The sequence below is a fragment of the Chenopodium quinoa genome, unplaced genomic scaffold, assembly GCF_001683475.1.
Source record: "Chenopodium quinoa cultivar QQ74 unplaced genomic scaffold, ASM168347v1, whole genome shotgun sequence".
NCBI classification, from domain to species: domain Eukaryota; kingdom Viridiplantae; phylum Streptophyta; class Magnoliopsida; order Caryophyllales; family Amaranthaceae; genus Chenopodium; species Chenopodium quinoa.
The window spans coordinates 2,146,662-2,168,468 of record NW_018744620.1 but is presented as its reverse complement, the minus strand read 5'-3'; the positions used below and the strand labels follow the sequence as shown (position 1 = coordinate 2,168,468).

The following is a 21,807-nucleotide window of genomic DNA, read 5'->3' as shown; positions in this document are numbered from 1 at the left end:
GTATTAAACTAGATATAAGCGCGTGCGATGCACGGGTCTTTATTAATAACTAGTATTTAGCCCGAGCGATGTCCCGGACCGATACTTTAAATATTATTGTATTATAGTTTTCATGTGTTATATTTTATGTAAATGAATTTCACTTTTAATTTTATTTTTTGATGTACATAATAATCTTAAGTACATCTTTTTAGTTTAGATTTAATCTAAGAAAACACTTTGTGTTCTAGTTAATATATAGTACGGAGTACTCCTTACCACTTAACAAGAAGCAATTGTAAAATTAAAAATAAATACACTGTCATGGTCTACATTAAGTATATTTAAGAAGAATAAGTAAACAACATTATTAGATAGTTATATGGTATGACTTCTTATTCATTTTTCAATTGACCCAAGTTCAATACTTGCCACAAACATTTTTTAATTGACGTGTACTATTTATATTTCTAACTTGGTGACCTCGCATATTGTTGGTTTCTAATTGGATGATGTGGTATCCAATTGGTGGAATGGAGGGTGACACGTGGCGTGTATCCTTAATTAGGAACGCCTTTTAATATATAGTATAGATTAAATTTAACATTTAATATAAAATCGTAATAACAAATATTAATACAAAATACTACTAATTTTTCTAATCTTATACAATTAAAATTCACACATATATAAACACTATATATTTTGTAACATTTTCGTTTAAACAACAAAATAAACCAATTCTTGAAGAAAAATTAGAAAGAAAATAAACTACGTGAAGCTAGCTTTTTTCAAATTGTGTACACGATTAAAATGAATGACCTTCCACGATCCTTTGTAAATCAATTGCTAATTGTGCCGATGAGTAGCATATTTAATCCCGCCCCTTGCAAAATTAATGATTAAATTGATCTGATCACCGTTCATCGCATTCAAGATGTTTAACCAATAAAATAAGTTTATTTGTCTATAAAAGTTATACGTTTATTTGTGTGGGACATTAGATGGGTTTATTATATAGGATAGAAAAAATGCTTAATTTATAGTGGTGATAAAGTTTTATCATTAGATATGATTATCTTTAATATGAAAATTTTGTTAATGTAGTGTTTAATCTTTTCATTCAATAAATGATAAATGATGAGCGGATAGATTTTTTTTTTTCAAGATAAAATTTAAAAAGAAAGGATATTAGTTAGTTTAATACAAAATATATTTTATATTTAATTCAAAACTGAGTTTTTCTAAATGAACGTGGTTTTAGTTTTTTTTTTTTTTTAAAAAAAAAAACATAAAAAAAAGCATAGTTTTAGTTGAAAACAATATACAGTAAGTTTTTATGAAAAAATACTAATCCAAAAGAACCTTTTGATTACCTTTATCATTTATTTTTTAGTTCTTTAATTTAATGTATAATTTAAATCCAGTTTAATACGAAGTACATTTTTATTTTTATTTTTATTTGATCCAAAATTGAGTTTTTCTAAATGAACGTGATTTTCGTTTTTTTTTTAAAAAAAAAAAATGAACGTGGTTTTAGTTGAAAACAAAATAAGTTTAATATTTTTTTTTTTGAAAGAATAATTTTAATATACTTTAAAATTTTTTGAAAGAATAATTTTAATATACTTTAAAATATATTTTATTTAATTCAATAGAACATTTTTTTTTACCTCTATCATTTATTTTTTTAGTTCTTTAATTTAATGTATAATTTAAATCCTAAAATCTAAATATAATTTAATTTCTATCAAAAAAAAAAAGATAACTTTTAGTTTTTTAAATAATTTAAATCTTAAAAAATTACTATTCGTTGTATTTATCTACATGAGGAAATTCTGAAATATCGTTTGTCACTTTTGCTTAGGTGGCGTGTAAATTTTTTAACTTTAAAATAAAATACAAATTTAATTTTTAATTGGTCGAAATAATACATTTGTTTATGTGGCGTGCCGAATGCTCCCGAAAAATGTATTCTTTATTTATATGATGATATATTAGATTATTGATTTGATTTTGAAAAAAGACTATCATAACATAACCTTCACCTATCTAACAAAATGTTGGCTACATATCACTAATCTGCAAAGCCAGATTTTGTAGGCTTAAAAATTGTCGTAACACCTACAAAACCAGTTTTGTGTTGGCTCTAGATACGCATCACGCAACCGGCTATCAAGAAGGTTAGTCAGCACTTATTTCTCTCACCAACCTAATTTCTTGATATCTTAAATGTCCCAACAACTAACCATTGCTAAAACGTAAACTCTATGTGTAAGGCCCTTAAAATCCTCCAGAAGTCCAGATGTGAAATTGACTCCACTCTGCAACTGCAGTCGAAGCAGAGCAACCAAGCTTACATTCATACAATTAAGAGACAAGAAGTTAGGAAAGTTATTAGCGCTTAAAGCTGTCTTTCCTAGCAAGGCTGAAATCATATATCAAAGAAATCAATTCTTCAAAAACCACTGCCAACAGACAGGCATCTCCTCACAATAATTTTAGAAAAAAATGCAGAAACCATATATATTTAACTACTTAAGGATTGCCACCAGGAACTCAGGAAGATGTTGGTATAAACAAGCCAACATGGATATGAATTACAAAATCTAGTATATAAGCCTGTTTACAAACAACATTTTATCATATGAATTAGTTTACAGGTACAATGAATTATTTTAGACAAAATGTTTTGAGATTTTTCTGTCCGCAATTGTGGACTGTATAGATTCTAGATTGGCTGAACACTTTTCACATCTGTCAGATATTCTGCCATGAATAAAGCATCAAGGTTAGAAATGAGAAGGATAATCAAGGAATAAAACAAGAGTGAGAATCATATTGCAATAAATCAGCTTGTACATATACTTGATTTTGAATATGTTTCATTCTAACATCAATAAGATAGAGAGCCGAGAGCCTAAGCTAAAGTTATGCTCAGAAAGGATACGATGAAATACATAAATGTACGATTGACAAACGTAATCCTTACCATGATTAATTAAAATAAGTATCTGCATGGTCAGTCAGACTATTTTGGATCCTGTGCTACAGGTGGCTGTTTGCGGATGCTGAAAATTCCACTTTTTCCTTGTTCTTTCGCCAGTTTTTCTATCTCTTCAAATCTTTGTTTAAGAGCCTCAATTTCTCTAGTCAAATCCTCATCTCGCTGTCTCAATGCCTAAAAGAAGCAAAAATGGAATTGTAAAATTGTTCACCAAGAAGCAGATTGAGGAAAGAAAAAAAAAGAGGGAGCAAGACACTATATTTTGACATGCAATTTGTGTACCATATTTATAATTTCAATAGTTGGGTAGCAGGTGATCATTAGTTAATGAATAGAGACAGCAAAGATTAATCTGCTACCCAATTTGTGTACCATACTTGTGTATGTACAACAAGCTATTACTGTTGATGTATACAGGAAACTATGTCCAAACTAGTTTTATTCCAGTGCTATGGATAGAGAAGATTAATCAGGCCAATAAGGATCAAAGGAAAATTCGAGTTTCAAGATGAATCAGAAGGGAGAATAGCAAAAAGTAACACTTTAAAAAATGAAGTAAATAATAATCTTTGATGATAAATTTATTACATAAATGAAAATAGCAATTTGGCAATTGCACTTAATGCCTATTATTAACTAGATGCTTGGGGAAATTCAACAAGAAGAACAATGTTGACTCTGACTAGTAAGACATAAATACAAGATCAAGTGAGTGTTTTCAATCTTCTCATTATTCAATTGAAGTTGAACAAAATACAATCACATAAAACGACCCTGAAAATTTTCAAAAAACAAGAAATATGACAAATTCAACTGGTTTTTTGAAATCATCCAGCAATCCAGCTCTAAAGTGCACATTGACGCGGGAATATGAACAATAACATTCAGATAGAATGATGCTAGAATAACATCACAAGCTTGGGCATAGGGACTATGATTTTTACATCTCAGAAATCCTTATATGGAAACAATAAACTACATTATATTAGTGACTTGATTAAGCATTCTACGTTTCTACAAGTATAACACAAGCCACGTCTTCCTAGTAACTTGTCACTATCATCTGCCTTTCGTGATCGAATACAAAATATCTACAACCAATCAGAGAACTGCATCAGGCTTTCACCACAAAAGTCAAAGCACTATACTACGTACAAAAGATACGCTAAACATTAAGTATTCCTAAACACACTTTGTTTTAATTCAACTCCTCAGAGACTAAATCCTTCTGATTATCCTCCTATTGGCGCATCATCAAAAATGTCTGGAATTAAATTTAAAGTTCTAAATCTTCACCATTAAAAACATATTTAAATTATAGCGAAATCTTATAATAACCCAGGGCTTAAAGACTTCACCTTCTTCCTAGCTTCAACTCATATTTGTGTCTCGCAATTATTGGAGATGAATGTTATGCACCCACCAAATGGATCACCTGTGCACTTCACAGGAAAAAGGAAGAGGGTATATTTGGCAATACAGGTGCTTCAGCTTACATCTTTTTGGGAATGGGGAGTTTTGTTATGCTTGATTGTTTCAGGAGGAAGGCAGGGGAAAATATGGGCAATCAGTAGATATCTAGCCAATCTAGGATAAGAAATTGTAAAATAGAAGGGAAGAGAGAGGAGGGCATTAAGAAAATTGTACTGAATACTTGTATTGGATAAAGCTAGCTTAATGAATTGTATCTGCTAGTATTAATAAAAACCCATCTTTCCTAAATTTCTTCTTTCTGCAAGTTGCTTTTGCTTCTTTTCTCATTACTTTTTATGTCCTTTTTCTGAATAAGTTCTTTAGAGCATGAGACTGATGTAAAGAAAATATCTACAGACTGTGATCTTCAAAGGGAGTTTAGTAAAGCCCGCAACATTTGAAATAAGTTGTTTTAAGTTACCCAAGGTTTGGTTTATGTATTCAAATAACTGCCCCTATTGACTTGTGTGGTTAGTGGTAGCCCTGGTAGGACTGTTGCTCCTCATCTTTCATACTCTGTAAAACCAGACTTTGACATTCTTAGTCACCTGTAATATAGTGACTAACAGAAAATCAAGGCCAGCATATAAATTGTTATTCTCAGATTTCTCAGGCATAATAACATCAGTAATCTATGTTGGAAAGTTTTACCTGACTGCTCCTCACTTTATCTATCTAGTTGAATTCCTCAGTATCTTTTTAAATATTAAAGGTCACCAAATCATCATTGTGATTTTTAGAGGTGCTATTATCATATATGGTTGTTCTAAATTATTTAAATACACATCAATACACCATCCATGTCCCTTTATCTAACTGTTGAGTCAGGAGTTCATGACCCCATTCCTTGAGGTATTGGAAATTTGGAACTGATTCTGCAGCCACGTTCTTCCAATTTCCATAATCACTTCTTTTTCGAGATTTTCCTTTTTTATGAAAATGTGTACCATATTGACTTAGTAATAGCCCTCATTTGTGTGTGCAAGTATGGGCAAAAAGAATGTGTTTTCTAGAGAGAGAGAGAGAGAGAGAGAGAGATAGAGAGAGAGAGAACCATTTCAACCCTACCCTCTTTCAGCTTCTCACAGTCACTCCAGCTCCTCTGGTCACCAGAAAGCCAGATTGCGGTATCTTGGAGCTGCCTTTTCTTCTTCTAATTATTAATTGTAAGGTATTTACTGTCTGCTTTAATTCAAGGAAGTTAATTGTAAAGCCGTAACTTTTTGTGTAGAGACGAAAAAGCTTTGTATTTTTGAATTTACCATATCCCTGCAGCTTTATCTTGCATTAAGTGCATTTAAGCTCAATAAGTTCTCTTAAAGATTAATGCTCTTTTTTGTTGAATTTGGATCCATCAAATTTCAAATCCCTATACAGAAAGGCAATATCTTCTATGGAGACAAGTGGTTTTTTTGAAGTTAGGCATGCTTTAGTCAAAGCAGCTCAACTACATCCTAAATTACATCCTAAGTGTACTGCAAGAGTTAGAATGTTAAATATTATTGAAAAGTAGCTGATTTTTGTATCTATTAAAGGAAAGTGCTGGGGAGTCGCTTTTTCCAAAGGAGGATAGAAAAAGGAAGAGAGTTATATCTTATGTAGTCATGGCTTCTCCTTCTAGGAGTGTTAATTTTACAAAACTGAGTTGCATGTCCGGAGTATGTGACGTGCATAATGGGAGTACCACTTCACAGTCCAAGGGATGTTGAATTGGGAGAATGACTCAATACACGTCCCAGTTGGTCTTGGATTTGGGTTACCACCACCAAAAAGGGAATCAAATCAAATTGGTGAAGGGCAAGAAGGCTTATCCAATAAAGATTCAAATATTATCATAAAAGATGCTAATGTGCAGACAATTTGTGATAGAAGTACTTAATTCAAATGAAGTCAGACTTCAAAAAAATCTTAGTCTCTTACACTCATGTGATGTGGGTACTAGTTTTAGGAGTTTGTGTTCAACGAAGACCTTTGATCACAAAGAAGTAATGGATTTATAACAAAAGAGGGCAGGGTTCCATTATGATGATTCCGAAGAAAGTTTATCATCTGGTTGTCAAAAGGAAATCTGTTATCTATTACAACCCAAAGATGGGTCAACCATGAAATTCAAGTTATTAATGCTACGAAGGAGTCGCCAGGGGAAGATTGTAAAAGCAAATTGAGAGAATTGCAAATTCTGATTCTTCATAAGAAGTCTCTCAAAGCTCACAGGCTCAAGGGTCACCTATGAGTTCTACAGAGAAATGGAGAGAAGTAAATGCAGGTTCAAATTCTGGATTGGATTGGATTGCATCACATGTGAATCAGTAGGTCCTCTGTTCCCCTTAGGTTCAAATTCTAAGGAAAGTCTTCAGAAAAAGAGGTCCTCTGTTCCCCTTAAGTCCAAAAAATGCAGTGTTCATTCATGGATTCACCTCTATCAGGAGACCAAAATGAAGGTACCCAGTGCAAGGACGAGAACTACTTCACACAGTCATTGAAAGAGACCCATCAGAAGGTCAGCGTGAGGGAAAGATGCAGCAGGAATTTTCTGTTCTAATTCTGAATTTTGTTGCATGGCATGAAGAGGAAAGCCTTCTTCTTAGATTGCACCAAACGCCCAAGGAAAAAGAACTATTCAAGTGATAAGTGTATTGATAGTGGGATTGGGTCAAATGTTAGTTATTTTTGGAATGTTTTTTCTCTAGATCATAGTGTCCAGTCAACTGTTTGTGTAACCTTGGAAAAGGCTCTGAACTATAAGCAGTGGGTATCTTTGTACTGTTTTGCCATTTCCCTAAAATTCACTAGATTTGTTGTATTTATTACCTAAGAATTTATTAGTTGTCACGATACACATTCCATCTCCCCCTATTTCAAAATATTCTCATGAACAATCTTTCTTGGATTAGAAATTAGATATTTCCTTGTAACAATGACAATTCCTAAAATATGAAAAAGCATTAATACTAGTCTTGTTCATTGAATTGTAAGGAACATTCCTTTGGGCACCACGGTGTTAGGTACGAAATTCTTTCATGCTTTAGCCACTCACCTGTTAATATTTCATCCCAAATATTCTTCCAATTTCAGTCTAATTGCATTTGCAGCATCATAAAAAGACAATCTAAATTGTATCCACTTCTTATGTTCCATTTGTAGGAAACTATGATAACCAACACCTAATTAGAAATATAATATTCCCTCTGACCTTAAATGTTTGCCCTATCCCCCAATTTTCACTTTATTAAGACTTAAGCAAAAAGTTTTGCAAGGTGATGGGGTGCCTTTGTCTTTTTACACTATTTGAGTTTATTCAATTGGGATATATGGAGGAGACCAACTACCAAAATTAAAATGGAGCAATCTATGTGGGACAAACTAAAATGAGAAATGAGGCAAATCAAAGATATAAGCCTATCTTAGAAAAATACTCGTATATTATGCTTGTTTATTGAAAATCAATCATTCCAATAGTTTATAAAAGATAATATCTTTAACCCCAATGATAAAACCACCTTAGTAGGCACCTATTGAGAGGCATTAGTTTATCCATTTATTTTACTCATATTTTAAAGGAAATACCTAAGTTCATGAATTTAAGTGGAATGGAACTACTGAGCTAATATGGTTTTGAGTCATTTGAGATTATAAACTAAATAAGGGTTGAGCTAATATTATTAACTTGTACGTTGAGATGTGCATATTATATTACAATGAACAAGTCATAAAAAATTGATCCTGATAAAGCATGAAGATGAGTACAAAAACTATAAGTGAAGTTCTTGAGGGGGAACTCCAAAGAGAAGAAGTTAATTGTATGGATATGTAGTTGGACTTCGGATGAGTGATAGAGAAGAGGTGGAACAAACAACATGCAAAGGAGCATGGAGCATAAAGACAAAAATTAAGAGTTTATTTTCTAGTATTCATGTATGTATGTAGAACCTGAAGGATTATGGAATAAAAGTGCTAAACGGAACTTGATGGAACAGAATGTGGTCTAATAATATAAAACAATTTTTTTTTTTTTTCTATTTTATTAGTGTCCTTATTATAGAAATTCTTACAATATTAATTTCGAAAAAACAAATTTTACAAAAATAAAGGTGTGTTTTTCACATGGAAAAATAAGATAAAAGATTAAGTTTTGGAAAACATATATCTTGGTTCTATTTTACAAAAATTATCTTTTTCTCAAGGATTTTGTTTTCACAAGATATCTTATTTTACTTTTACAAAGCTATTTTTTCTAAAAATTATTTTTGAGAATAACTCAATGCATAAGACCATAATACCACACTTTTCAACAGACTTGTTCTTGGGCTTATCCCTTGATTTAAAAAACACAGTTGTTATGGGCATCATGGGAAAGTGGGTTGGATGCTGATGCACTAAAGGATGCATTCTTGTTCACTCCAAATTATCTAGCTTTATGGAGTCATATAAAAAAGTTATGACTTAAGGCTTCATTTGTTTTGACGAAAAACATTTTTTTGAGGAAATGATTATCATATTTTCTATTGTTTGGCTTGTAATGGGTGGAATACACTTTTCCTAAAGGTGAAAAAAAGTTTTCACAAAGAGTGGAAAACATTTTCCTTTTGAAATGAAGGAATGCCACATCTTCCACCTTTCTTCTAACATCATTTCCCCTTCTCCTATCCCTCTTCTCTCATCCACTCTCATTTTCTTCTGTCAATTACTCTCATTTTCATCTTCCTTTATTATTTTTCTTGCACGGAGACAAAAAAAGGATAATTATCCTTACAAATTACAATTGATTCAAGAGATAACGTTTTCTGTCGAAACAAACGGAACCCAAGTGGAAGAGTATTTTATTTCTAGAGAAATAATTTTGTATTTCATGTAGCTAAGTCCTTAAGAGTACGTAGTTCATTATTCTTCTTATTTCTACATATTAAAGTCAATTCAATTGTCAAAGTGTATGTTTTTTAGAGTTGGATAAGGGTTTGGGTGAACTCTTGTAATGGGAGATTGATCCGGGTCTAAGTGAACTCTCATATTCAGTGAGCTCAAGTTCCTATGAAGAATAGGTATTAGGTGAAGTCTAATATAGGATGAAGAGTTTGAGTGAACCTTTCTTGTGACATTTAGAGTTAAGTCTTGAGTAGAAGCTAGAGTGAGAACAATGTGATTCCAACAGTGGGGGTAAGCTTGGCTGAGTTCCAATAAGTTGTAACTGAAGTGTTTCCCTATTTAGTGGAGTTTGAGTTTAAATAAAGAGTGAATCGTGGTCTTTCTTCTTGTTGGGCACAAGAAGGTTCCACGTAAAAAATTCTCTTGCACTTCGTCTTCCTTATAGCTTTTGTTAAATTCCGTATTATTTTTGCTATAAGGCCTTGTCTACTTTTCAACCCGCCTCTCGTAGTGTTCGAACATTAAAATGAATTTGTAACATCATAAGGATATCGAAAACTGAAGAGTGAAAGAGTGGGACCATGGAGGGGTTAAACAAGGAAGAGGAAGACCGAAAATGACTTGGTTGGAAGGAGTTCGGAAGGATATGAAGTATATGGATTTGCATGAGAAAGAGGCATTTAATCGTAAGGGGTGGAGGAATTTTTTTTTTTACTATATGGAATAATCATTTTTGGTTCATGTAGCCGGCCCCACTTATGGGATTAAAGCTTTGATTGATTGATTGATTACTAAGGATATTGAAAACTAACAAATAAAAAACAAAGCCCTCACCTATGACAAATTTAACATCAAAGTGTACCTTTAGAACATTGGGTTTTTTTATAAAGGTTGTGCATTCAGCAGCCTATTACTAAAAACAATATATGATAAATGACAATAATGAAGCATGGAGTCATTGTTTGTACACTACATTTATGACCATCAAAGTTCCTACTATGGCAAAGCGAATAGATCATTTATGAGCTTTGGCATTAACTTCTGTGGCCACATTGTGGCACTTAACAAGAAAAACACACTCCGTTATCATTTAAACTGACTGCTTTTAAAGAGATGTACCTGGAACTCCTGCGCACGTGCTTCTTCCTTCCTAGCTTCTGATTTAGCACTTCTCTGCACCTCAAAAATAACAGCAACTCCAGCAACCTGCATATATGCAAGTTGCTATTCAAATTGGCAAGAGGATCACAAATCACCAATGCTAAAAGCAGCCTTATTGAAACTAGTGTTACTCAGCCCAATACAATTTGTTACACTCACAATAGTCACAAATATGAGGTGTGGGTGGTGAAATTACAGTGTAGTCTCTAGTGTTCCTACCATCCTAATTATGTAAATAAAGATGTCAAATAGTACATCACATTGCATGATGTGCAAGTAAAGCTTAATGGAAGATATGCATGAAACATAGCTTAAAAAAGCAATTAGCTATATCCATACTGCCATGAGGATTGCAAACATCGTTTTAGAAGCAGGCCTTCTAGATAATTGGATATTCTAAAGCCATTAATACTTTATCGAAAACTCTAACTGCGCATGTCAAGGATAGAATCACGATGTTGTAATCCCTGTCCCTATTGAGTAGCCATTTCAACTAAAGATTTCAAACAAGCAAAGGTCTGAAATAAGTGTAGAAGCAAACCAGCAAATAAGACTAACAGGTTAAGAAATTTTCATGGTGACACACAGGACCAGTAGTCTAATGAGCTGGTGGTTGGTTTGGTGCAAAGTACTAAATATATATTCACATGTAAACTGCAAACAAAAACATTTAAACTGAATCCACCCAAGATCAAAAAGATAAAATATCAGTTTAGAATGGTTAAGATGGTCATAAATTAGTGGATGCATTCATGTTATTTTTGTTCCATACATATTCTTAGATATTTATAAGGTGATCATAAAAATGAGCTAGCCAAGAAGTAAATATAATTATTTTTTTTTAAGGAAGAAATTAATAAAGCATAGTTGGGCTACCCAAATGGGCAAGTAGATATAATTATAAATATAACAAGGATCCATGCTATAGTTGATAATCATAATTTCATTGCTTAAAAACCCTTCCTACATACTTCCTCCACTTCAAGTTAGTTGACACGTATTCCTTTTTGGGAAGTTTCTCTTTAGATGACGCGTGTCTACTTTTTTTTGTTTAGAGAGCCACAAGGGCGGAGGTGAGAATTGATCCCAGGATCTCTTGAACCGGGAGGGAAGCTCTAACCACTTAAGCTATCCCTCACTCTCACATGCGTGTCTACTTTGGGTAAGTTTTATATATTGAAATGTGAACTTTACCCTCACCCTTCACTTTTCCCTTCCCAATAACAAACCCAGTCACTGCCTTCTTTTATAGATACCACCATGGGCACAGCAGCCCATTTTCACTCTCCTCCCCCACAACCACCCCCACCCACACAACCCCCTGTGCAACCTCAAAACCGCCAACACTCAACCTTTATGCATACCTTCATAGCGACCACCACTCCACCTCTGCTTATTCCTTAATTTCATTAATGGTCAAAGTTATAAAGCATCACCATATGCGGTACAACAGGCAACAACCAATAAAAAAAAACCGATGGTTGTAGATATTACAATCATCAGCATGAGTGGAATCTTGCACCGCATCAGTATTTAACAAAAATTACACAAATACATAAACCTTTACTTATATATCTGCAATAGACCCTGTGAGACCTCGAGTGGTCCTCACCTACTCCAGATTGAAGGAGCACACTAAGAGGATCACCAACAAACCTCAGACCTCTGACAATAGCAGAGCAGCCAAATGCACCCACCCCAATCAACACAGAACAGATGGCAGCAAATAATGGGAAAGAGGGCAGCACATAAGACAAAATCAGCAGCCAGCAGTAATCATTTAGGAATTGCTTGTACATATAAAAAAGGGAGAGTAAGATTGAGGAAGTAGGAAATTTGTGAGTAATCTTTTGTGGACATTGGTAACCTAAAGTTACCCTTGGAGAGTGGCGGGCTAAACCCACCGTTTGTAAGAAACTTTTGGCTGGTGCTTTAATCAAAGATTCAATCTTTCTTCCTCAAATTTACTTGTTTGTGCATTTTTGTTTGTGAACTGAACTGATTCCATTACAAGTAGTATCAGTGCAGCAGCCACGATCATGGTGCAATCAAACACACACCGTATAGAGCCCTGGAGCAGCAGTTAGCCAGAGTGGAAGGGAAGCTGACTTCTCAAGAGGAGTCAATTAGCAGAGTGGTTTCCCAGGCAGTGGCCGAAGGTGTAGCAGCGGCTCAGAAGACCCTTGCTGAGCACCCTTGCCGAGCAGCTGTTCACGGCGCTGGATGCTGGGAAGGAGAAGACTCAGAAGGAAGTGGAGGAAGCTGTCAACCACCTTGAAGAGGTTCCGAAACACCCACGAAACAGAGGCAAATATGGAGAGGAACAGAATGGAAAAGTTTAGAGGAAATCCGAACCTTGGTGGGTGGCCAAGGACAACAGGCGAACGAAGCTGGAGGAATGAATCGCCGGAGGGATGGTGAATGACGGTGTCGGAGGATGTGGAACCAACTGGAGGTATCGGAAGCTTGATACCCCTCTCTTTGATGGAACCGACCCAGACGGGTGGATCCTGAGAAGCGAGCAATACTTCGAGTTTTATCGTTTGGGAGATGGTGAGAAATTAACGCCCTACACGCGGCAATGGTATCGCTAGAAGGAGATGTGTTGCGTTGGTTCCAATGGGAGAATTGGCGACGACCGGTGGCGGGGTGGCAGGACTTGAAAAGAAGGGCTCCAACAATTCTGATCGGCCAATGCGGGTTCACTTCATGAGCAGTGGTTGACGGTGGCTCAAACCACCATTGTTGTGGAGTATCGCCGTAAGTTCATCGAGCTTTCGGCACCATTGGAAGATATATTGAAGACGGTAATGCTGGGTCATTTTATAAACGGGTTAAAGGAGGAAGTCAAGTCTGGTTGCTTAACTCGTTAAATCTGGAGCAAGCCATGGATCTTGCTCGGTTGCTCAACCCGTTTAATCTGGAGCTAGCCATGGATCTTGCAATACAGGGTGAGAAGGGTTGGCCAACTAAGGAGGACTGAGATCAATCGAAACCCCGGCTGAAATCTCTCTTTGCTCGGTCATTGGGATTTCTAATCCTCGCACAATGAAGCTGAGGAGTACGGTGAATCGGGTAGGAGTAATAGTCATGGTTGATCCCGCAGCAACACATTTTTGTGTCAACGTAGAAGGTGGAGGAACTGCAATTAACAATGTCTGGTACGGGAGAGTTTGGAGTTTCGTTGGGGAATGGTGAGATGATAAAGGGAAGAGGAGTGTGTAAGGGAGTCAAGGGATTGGAAATCAAAGAGGATTTTCTGCCTATTACCTTGGGTAATGATGATATTATTTTGGGGGTGCAATGGTTAGAGAAGTTAGGGTCAGTGGTGGTGATGAATTGGCGCACTCATGTAATGAAATTTCGGAGTGCCGGTGTCCTTAGAGGGGGATCCTAGCTTCAAGAGATCACAAGGGTCACTTAGGGCCATGATTAAAGCAGTAACCCTAGAGAGAGGAGGGGTGATTGTCAGAGTTGAAGGAAGGGTAGAGGAGGAGAGAGAGCACAAGGATGAGGGATTTCTGGAGTTTATAAAGGAGGTTCTGGCCGAGTTTAAGGGTGTGTTTGAGGCCCCAAAGGGGCTGCCACCGTAAAGGGGGCACGAGCATGCCATTAATCTGAAGGAGGGTAGGTGCGCCAGTGAGTGTGAGGCCCTTTAGGTACCCCCAAATTCAGAAGGATGAATTAGAAAAATTAATTAGAGAGATGTTGAAGGCTGGGATAATCAAACCTTTAACAAGCCCATTTTCCATCCCTGTATTGTTGGTGAAAAAGAAAGATGGGTCGAGGCATTTCTGCGTAACTGAGCACTTAAAAAAGAAACCATACCCGATACCCATCATTGATGAGCTCTTGGATGAGCTGTTTGTAGCTACTGTTTTATCGAAACTGGACTTGAAGGCAGGGAACCATCAGATTTTGGTGAAGCCCAAAGATACGCATTAAACCGTGTTTCGAACTCATGAGGGCCATTACAAATTTCTAGTAATGCCCTTCGCTTTGACCAACGCGCCGGCAACATTTCAGTCGCTAATGAACGACGTGTTGTGGCCGTTGAGAAAATTCGTGTTGGTATTTATGACGACATCTTCGTTTACAATGAGAATGTGGAGGCTCATGTGGAACATATGAAGTTGGTGATGGAGAAATTGGAAGAGCATAGGCTGTTTACAAACACGAAGAAGTGCGAGTTTGGTAAAAACAGGGTGGCTTATTTGGGTGACGTGATTTCTCAGGAGGGTGTAGCGGTGGATATGGAGAAGATTAAGGCTATGCTTGAGTGGCCAGTCCCTAGGAGTTTGAGGGAGCTACGGGGATTTTGGGTCTTACAGAGTACTATCGGAAATTTGTGGCTGGGTACGCACAAATTCCAAAATTACTGACTTAGAAAAGACAGTTATGGGTGGACAAAGCAAGCCTTTGAGAGATTGAAAGGGGCTGTGGTAGCTGCTCCAGTGCTAGCCATGCCAAATTTCAGGCAGCCATTTGTTGTAGAGACGAATGCATCTGGGTATGGGCTGGGTGCGATGTTGATGCAGAATGGGCGGCCCATTGCTTATTATAGCAAGTTGCTCGGGGTCAAGCCCAAGATAAGTCCATTTATGAGAAAGAACTTATGGCAATATGTCTTGCGATCGTGAGGTGGAAGCACTGTTTAATGGGCCATAACTTCATAGTGCATACGCATCAGAGCTTGCGATATTTAACCCAACATAGGGAGATAGGGGCTGATTACCAGAAGTGGGTGCGCAAGCTAATGGGGTACGACTTTGAGATTCAGTTCAAACGGCTGCCAACAGAGTGGCTGATGCCTTGTCTAGGAAGGGAACAGACGCAGTAGAGTTGGGGGCAATGATTACAAGTCAGTGGGTGGAATGGGTAGAATTGCAGAAAGAGATTGAGAAAGATGACTGGCTGAGACAGTTGAAAGAAGATTTGCAAGAGGAGAAGGAGGTGCAAACCGGGTTTGCCCGGGAAAATGGACAAGTCCTATTTAAAGGCCAAATGGTGATTCCAAAGAATTCAGCCTGGATTGCGATTCTGTTGAAGGAATATCATGCCACACCCATGGGTGGGCACTCAGGGGAGGTAAAAACATATCTGAGGTTAGCGTCGGAATGGTTTTGGATAGGTATGAGGAAGATGGTGGGAGTGGGAGAGTATGTGCGGAGATGTGCGACTTACCAACAGAACAAAGCATCTCAATTAAACCCTGCTGGGCTTTTGCAGCCTCTACCTGTGCCTACAGCCATCTGGGAAGATTTATCATTAGACTTCATAGAGGTCGAAGGGTTTTGACACAGTGTTGGTAGTTGTGGATAGACTCTCAAAATACGCTCACTTTATTGGGCTGAAACATCCCTTTAATGCCATGATTGTAGCGGAGGTTTTCATGAAGGAAGTGGTGCGTTTGCATGGGTTTCCCTCTTCTATTGTGTCGGACAGAGATAAGGTTTTTGTGAGTCACTTCTGGAATGAGCTGTTCAAGTTGCAAGGGTCTGAGTTGAAGAAAAGCACAGCCTACCATCCACAAATGGATGGTCAGACTGAAAATGTGAACAAGGTCTTAGAGAGCTACTTAAGATGCTTTGCAGGGGAGAAACCAAAGCAGTGGGCTGCCTGGTTAGCTTGGGCAGAATTCTCTTACAACACCGCCCCTCACATCTCTTCAGGGATGACTCCTTTTAAGGTGGTCTATGGTTGGGACCTGCCAAAATTGATTAAGGTGGGAGCAGGACAGATGACAGTGGGGAGCTTGGATGAGTGGTTACAAGAGCGAGACTTCATGATTGATGAGTTGCGCGTGAAATTACTGAGAGCTCAGCAAATAATGAAAAATTACGCTGACAAATTGATAAGGAAAGAAGATTTTCAGGTTGGAGAGGAGGTATACTTGAAAATCAGACCGTATCGCCAGCACACCTTGGCTAAGAGACGCTTTTAGAAACTTGCTGCGAGGTACTATGGGCCATTTGCAGTTGTACAGCGTGTAGGCAAGGTAGCATATAAGCTTGCTCTACCCCCCGACCGTCAGTTACACCCAGTCTTTCATGTATCCCAATTGAAGAAGTGTGTTGGAAGCCATCCAACATTCCAACCACACCAACTATACCTCAGCAACTCACCCCAGAGCTGGAATTAATATCTGAACCAGAAGAGGTCCTGGAAGTAAGGAAGAAGAAACAAGGCAGAGAGGTGGTGACTGAAGTTCTGATCAAGTGGAAAAATTTGCCCCTGTTTGAAGCAACTTGGGAAGAAGCAACAATGGTGCATGATCGCTTTCCCTCCCTTCACTTTGAGGACAAGGTGAGACTTCTAGGCAGGGGTGATGCAATAGACCCTGTGAGACCTTTAGTGGTCCTCACCTACTCCAGGAGGACGGAACGCACTAAGAGGATCACTAACAGACCTCTGACTACAGCAGAGCAGCCAAATGCACCACCCCAATCAACACAGAACAGATGACAGCAAATGATGGGAAAGAGAGCAGCACTTAAGACAAAATCAGCAGCCAGTAGTAATCATTTAGGGAATTGCTTGTACAGATAAAAAAAAATTAAAAAAAATAAAATAAAAAATAAAAAAAAGGGAGAGAGACATTGAGGAAGTAGGCAATTTGTGAGTAATCTTTTGTGGAGATTGGTAACCTAAAGTTACCCTAGGAGAGTGGCGGGCTAAACCCACCATTTGTAAGAACCTTTTGGCTGGTGCTTTAATCAAAGATTCAATCTTCTTCCTCAAATTTACTTGTTTGTGCATTTTTGTTTGTGAGCTGAACTGATTTCATTACAATATCTTACAAATCATCCTATCATCTCATAAACATGCATAGTTATTTCATTTAACTGTAAATACAAATCAACAGCATAATGCGTAAGCAGAAGATAAAAATATCAAAGAAAAAGGGAAAGAAAGAAAAAGGATTTCTGCTACAAGATTACCGTGAATACAAAGAGTTCTCCAATGAGATCAGCAGCAGCTTGGACAGCTTTCTCTTCATTTAAAGGACGAATCTCAACATCAGTTCGGTGACCATAAATGCGCCGTTGTACCTGTGTTGTAATTCGATGATTTACCTGGTTCATCCAAACATACTTGTTGTAATTAGCAATCTAGAAGTTACAAAATATACAAACTAACATTTTTATGTCATGAAGTTAGACATGTGGTGAGAGTTAAGATTTTCACACCAATATGTTACATCAGGCTATTCAGACTCTTCATTTTGAAAGAAACACACATTAACTCACTAGATAGAGATTGCTACATTTCTTAAAAGAAACAAATTAAACAAAATGAACTTCTAATTTATAGTGAAGCAGTAAGCAGTCATAGGAGTTTGGGTCAAGACCTAATTAATAACCTATAATACTCGGACTCTTCATTTCACCTGAAATACCCGTGTTAGACCCTTGACACTCGGACATGAGTATTGAACACTTCATTTTTTAGTTTAATATCAGGAAAATTTCTCACAAATTAGCCGAGTCGGACACTTGGACACGTACCCATGTAACATTTAATAACATCTCTAGGTCACAAGGACAAGATTGTGCACATCCGAACCCCTGACCTTGCCCTATGTGGTAGCCTTTTAAGAAACATTGGGTTGGGTAATATTACATGTATGATGATGATGACGACAATGATGAATCACCCCATTACATTGTTTTAACTTTTAAGTCAATTAACTATAGTAACTTCTCCAATCCCATACATCAACCTTGAACAAGATTGAGAGTCAAGCAAAAGATAAGCAATATGACAAACACAAAATCAACAAATAAAACTTTCACAACAGAAAGTAGATATGAAAGAAGAAGTGATGCCAATATGAAGAACATATTAATTCAGAAAGAATGGCAAAGGGTTTATCAGTGTAAAAGGCCCCATGAATTGCAAAGGATTCACAATATAATTTCTATCAGAATAAGCTATTTCTGCAACCCCAAAGGTCGGCTCAGAGCACATAAGGAAAATATGCAGTCCTACAAGTTGACAGAACAGTACAAGATAAACAAAATTTAAATATAACAGGACTATGCTGATACATGAGTAACTGGGAAGTAAAGGTCATACGATTATTTAAAATCGATTTCTCCATGATAGTCCAGCAATGCATTGAAGAAATAGGAATATAGGCCCTCTATTTCCTATTCTGAAAAGTTCATTGATATGTATCCTAGTGTTAGTGGGCAATTAGAGGTGTATAAGTTTTCACTTTGCAAAGAAGAGCAAAATACTCTGAATCGTGCACAGCACCTAACTTCACTCAGTATCATGGTGACAGCTAGTAGCTACATAATGTCAAGTACTCCCTCCATCCTTAATGTACCCTTTCCATCAACTCAACATTCTTGCTGCCAAACCCTAAGCCTTTAACAAGTTTTCATGGTTTACAAATTGTTATAGCAGCGATGGAACCTACATGATGTTCATATTATATTGACCAAGACCCAATCATCACTATGCATAGAAAAGGTTGTAAACAACTAGCTAATAGTAGCAGCACAAGTCCAATGTGATTGGTAGAGGAGAAGGTGATGGCAGGGGCAAGCATTTGGGTAGACACACACACAACAGTTTACGCCATTGTAAAGGTTCTAAACCCTTTTTTTTTTCTTTTGTAAATTTAGGTCCCTAATCCAAAAGATATGGCAAATAACACTAAAATAGCTGATGTGTCGTTCTCCAATTCAAGAAAATCCATAAGCATGACAATAAATATCAAAATTACCAAAACCGAAAAAAGGAGCATAATTCTGCAATGCTCTGCAACCATCAGACCCTTCAAATCTCTATGCCCATATTCCCATTAGCATTTATACCATAGGTGAAAGCGAAATCCGAATATTCCAATTCTAATCACCCTTAATTCCTTGTTAGCTCAATATGAAATATTGACTACAAAACCATTAATCACATTCATAAATCACTTACTTCCTTCAATGGAGGAAAAAATCATCTACAAATCCCCATTTCACACAACAATCATACCTCTTAAAACAACAATTAAATTCTAAGAAATAAACAAAAAAAAAGAAAACAATACCATAGTATAGATTGATCATCAGTGTCACAGTGTGAAATGAAGAAAAAATCAGCTCGAAAATCAAATATAACAACATACATAGCCGCACAAAGTTGAATACAGGAAATCACAATGTGGGTATTATAAAAAATAAAAAAATAAAAAATAAAAAAAATTACAAATGAAATTGGAAAACAAAGAAAAATATGATGGAATTACCTGAGCAAAATTGATGATATTTTGACGGAATCTGGGGTGTAAACTAGCCTCTTTCTTGAGACGATTAGCAATGGGTTTGCAAGCAGTTTTTAAAGCAAGAGTTCCAAGCTTTACAAGAGGAAGTACCATTGCTGAAAGTCACAACAATTTTGGGAAGAATTGTTGGAGAAAAAGGCTTACATGTTTCTTTAAGCTTAAGTCAGAAATTAAGAAACAGGGGGGAAACAGGAGAGACGACTAAGTCGGAAAGGTGGGCTGATGGCGTCTGATTCTGCAACGCTGGAAAAAGAATATTGAAAAGTGGTAGTTTAGGAAGGCTAAATGTACTCTTAGGCCAAAGTGGTTTTTTTTTTTTTTTTTGTTTTTTGTACGCGAGCCATGCTCGGATTTTTAAATTAATTAGATTAGGTCTCGTATCATGCACGATAATTCCACTAATATTCTAAATTCAATACTATATTTGTAAACAGCAACAACAATAACAATATACATCATTGTTTAATATGTTACAAAATTACTCTATACTCCATACAAAATATATTGCATTGAACATTGAACATTTGAAGGTAGGTATAAAATACTACATATGAAGTATTATCATATATGGATATATAAAATGAAAGGAAGGACAGCTGAAGTGATTAGAGCTCCCCTCCCGGTTCCATCCAAAATATAAAATAATATTTTATTCAATAAAAAGATATGAAAAAATGTTAACAATTTTTTAGGAAGTGAATCACAATTTTATGATTTGGTGAATATTTTTTTTAAGGAAGTGAATCACAATCATAACAAAATTTTTTTTTTTAAGAAAAAGTTTTGGAGGGAAAAAAACAGCACCAAGAAGTGACACGTGTCATTCTTGGTATCTATTTTAGTATTATGTTATTGATTGATACACAAAAGTAATTGAAATATAAAAGTCTCTATATAGACTATAGAGTAATAGATTATTAGGGTGGCTAACATGTGCAATGTGGGCTCCCTAATTAGCCATGTTTGAAGAACTCTTTTAGTTGTTGCCATGATGGAAAATATGTAAACTACGTAATATATTTTAGGGGTATAAATGTTTGCATACTATTCTTAAGATTTTGAAAGTAAAAAGTAAATAACATTAATGGGGCAAATAAAATTTAAACATTTTACTATGTACAATTGTCCAACCACTATTCATTAGAGTTAAAGAATTAAAACACATGCACAAGGAAAAAGTTAGAGGCAATTAACATCATATGAATGGGGACATACAGGTAAACAAACATTTTAGGGATAAAATTGTTCTCACACTATTGCTAAGTGTTTTCTCACGCTTTTTAAAAGGTAAGGAAGGAAACATGAAGTCACCTAACTATGTTTTTCTTTTTGATGTAAATAGATGAAATTTTATAAGGTAGGCAAATCATTCAAATCTAATACAAAGACCTCATGACAGTTTGAAACAGGAAGTCACCTAACTATGTTAATTTACTATAAATTCACAAATTTGACTAAATTATTATTATGATTATACATTGATTAAAAATAATCACAATTAAATAGACTTAAGAGTAAAGTTCATCACTCTAGGGTTAGTAAGTCCTTGTTTTACGGTTTGGTTTTCTTGGGTTACAAAGTTAGTTTCTAGTCGTTTTCAAATCGCTATTAGCATTCAATCTCTGATTGTAAGACTATGGCGGAGGATTTACTTCATGAATTTTAGAAATCCAAATTAACAGAATACAATGAGAAGGTTGTAGGAGGGAAGGAAAACCGCTCAGTAATCAGTAAGAAGCAAAAGGTGAATTTTGTTAAGGAAAACGTGGTGAGCCTCACATTTCGGGCTCTCGGTGACTTATGAATTACATCATATCATGGTATTGTAGGAGATTGGGGAGTACTTCTGCAGTAATTGCGTTAAAAAATATTGTTACTTTAGAGAATCCCCAATTGATCTTTTTTTTTTTGGAAACTATACTAAAATCTCATGAAATGGAAAAAATAAAAAATAAAAATATTTGCATGTTAGCTGTTAACTGTGAGGGAGTAGAGAGGAAGAGAAGGGGTGGATTGGCGTTGATGTGGAAGGATAGCC

General features: G+C 36.1%; 1 protein-coding gene across 1 annotated transcript; it reads right to left on the bottom strand.

The window, feature by feature from the left end:
- Positions 1 to 2,534: 2,534 nt before the first annotated feature.
- Positions 2,535 to 20,234, bottom strand: LOC110700176 (OPA3-like protein). Its single transcript, XM_021877685.1, has 5 exons — positions 19,734 to 20,234; positions 17,425 to 17,559; positions 10,442 to 10,528; positions 2,972 to 3,160; positions 2,535 to 2,748 (listed from the first exon to the last, which is right to left on the bottom strand). The coding sequence occupies exons 1-4, from the start codon at positions 19,860 to 19,862 to the stop codon at positions 3,011 to 3,013; spliced, it is 501 nt and encodes a 166-aa protein (XP_021733377.1). The 5' UTR covers positions 19,863 to 20,234; the 3' UTR covers positions 2,535 to 2,748; positions 2,972 to 3,010.
- Between the last annotated feature and the right edge of the window lie 1,573 nt (positions 20,235 to 21,807).

Excerpts from the sequence above, each read along its gene's own strand:
- LOC110700176 (XM_021877685.1), bottom strand. The coding sequence starts at position 19,862 with ATGGTACTTCCTCTTGTAAAGCTTGGAACTCTTGCTTTAAAAACTGCT. Across the intron at positions 17,560-19,733 it reads ATATCATCAATTTTGCTCAG|GTAAATCATCGAATTACAAC; the intron begins GTAATTCCATCA and ends TGGATGAACCAG. Across the intron at positions 3,161-10,441 it reads CACGTGCGCAGGAGTTCCAG|GCATTGAGACAGCGAGATGA; the intron begins GTACATCTCTTT and ends TGCTTCTTTTAG.